Source organism: Sinocyclocheilus grahami, unplaced genomic scaffold (genome assembly GCF_001515645.1).
Source record: "Sinocyclocheilus grahami isolate Dianchi unplaced genomic scaffold, SAMN03320097.WGS_v1.1 scaffold18974.1, whole genome shotgun sequence".
Taxonomy (NCBI): domain Eukaryota; kingdom Metazoa; phylum Chordata; class Actinopteri; order Cypriniformes; family Cyprinidae; genus Sinocyclocheilus; species Sinocyclocheilus grahami.
Genome location: NW_015517383.1, coordinates 2818 through 3582, shown reverse-complemented (window position 1 = coordinate 3582; position 765 = coordinate 2818). Strand labels below are relative to the sequence as shown.

At 64.8% G+C, this 765-nt stretch overlaps 1 protein-coding gene across 1 annotated transcript; it reads right to left on the bottom strand.

The window, feature by feature from the left end:
• Positions 1-5: 5 nt before the first annotated feature.
• Positions 6-764, bottom strand: LOC107579660 (zinc finger protein 36, C3H1 type-like 2-B; the record flags this gene model as incomplete). Its single annotated transcript, XM_016265462.1, has 1 exon — positions 6-764. A coding segment is annotated over one exon (759 nt), but the record flags the coding sequence as incomplete, so codon positions are not given.
• Position 765: the final 1 nt, after the last annotated feature.

Sequence of the window (765 nt, the reverse complement as noted above, 5' to 3'; positions counted from 1 at the left end):
GGCGGGCTGGGGGGCGAGTCGAACACCGGCGACTCTGACAGGCGCTGGAGGGACTGCAAGTGGCCCGGGCCGTCGCCCATGCTGACCTGAAGGTTTCCGTAATAACCGTTGTGCGTGTGTACGGCCAGCGGCGCGAGCAGGGCTTTGAGGTCTTGGCCGGGGAAAGAGAAGGCACTGTTGCGTGTCGACGAGAGAACGTCCTCGTAGAAATTAGTGGCGCAGGAGGAACGATTGGAGCAAGGGGGAGGGGGGGTTCGGGACGTGGGGCTCTCGAGAAGGGGCGAGTCGAGTCCGTGGTGGTGCTGGTGGTGGCTGGAGAAACCCGAGAAGCTGAGGCTGTGGTGGAGTTTCGGTCGCTCCCTGAAGGCTCCCGCCGCCTGCTGGTGCTGCTGCCCGTAGCCGCACACCGGCTCCCCCCGGGCGGACTTGGTGGACTCTCCCTGCATGCTTTTGGCGTTGCTCGGCGCTGGTCTGCGTTCGTCGGCGTTGTGGATGAAGTGGCAGCGCGGGCCGTACGGGCAGAAGCCGATGGTGTGGAAAGTGCGACAGGGCTCGGTTTTGTACTTGGGGTGGCGAGACAGGCTTCTCAGCTCGTGGTAGCCGTGCGCGAACTGGCACTTCTCGCCGTACTTGCACGCTCCGTTTTCCTCGAAGGGCCTGCAGAGCTCCGTCTTGTAGCGGGTGGAGTTGATCTGCGAGCCCGGCTTCTGCTGCAGCCCTTGCAGCTGCTGGGCGCTCTCGCTGTAGGCGCGGTCGCGGAACTTG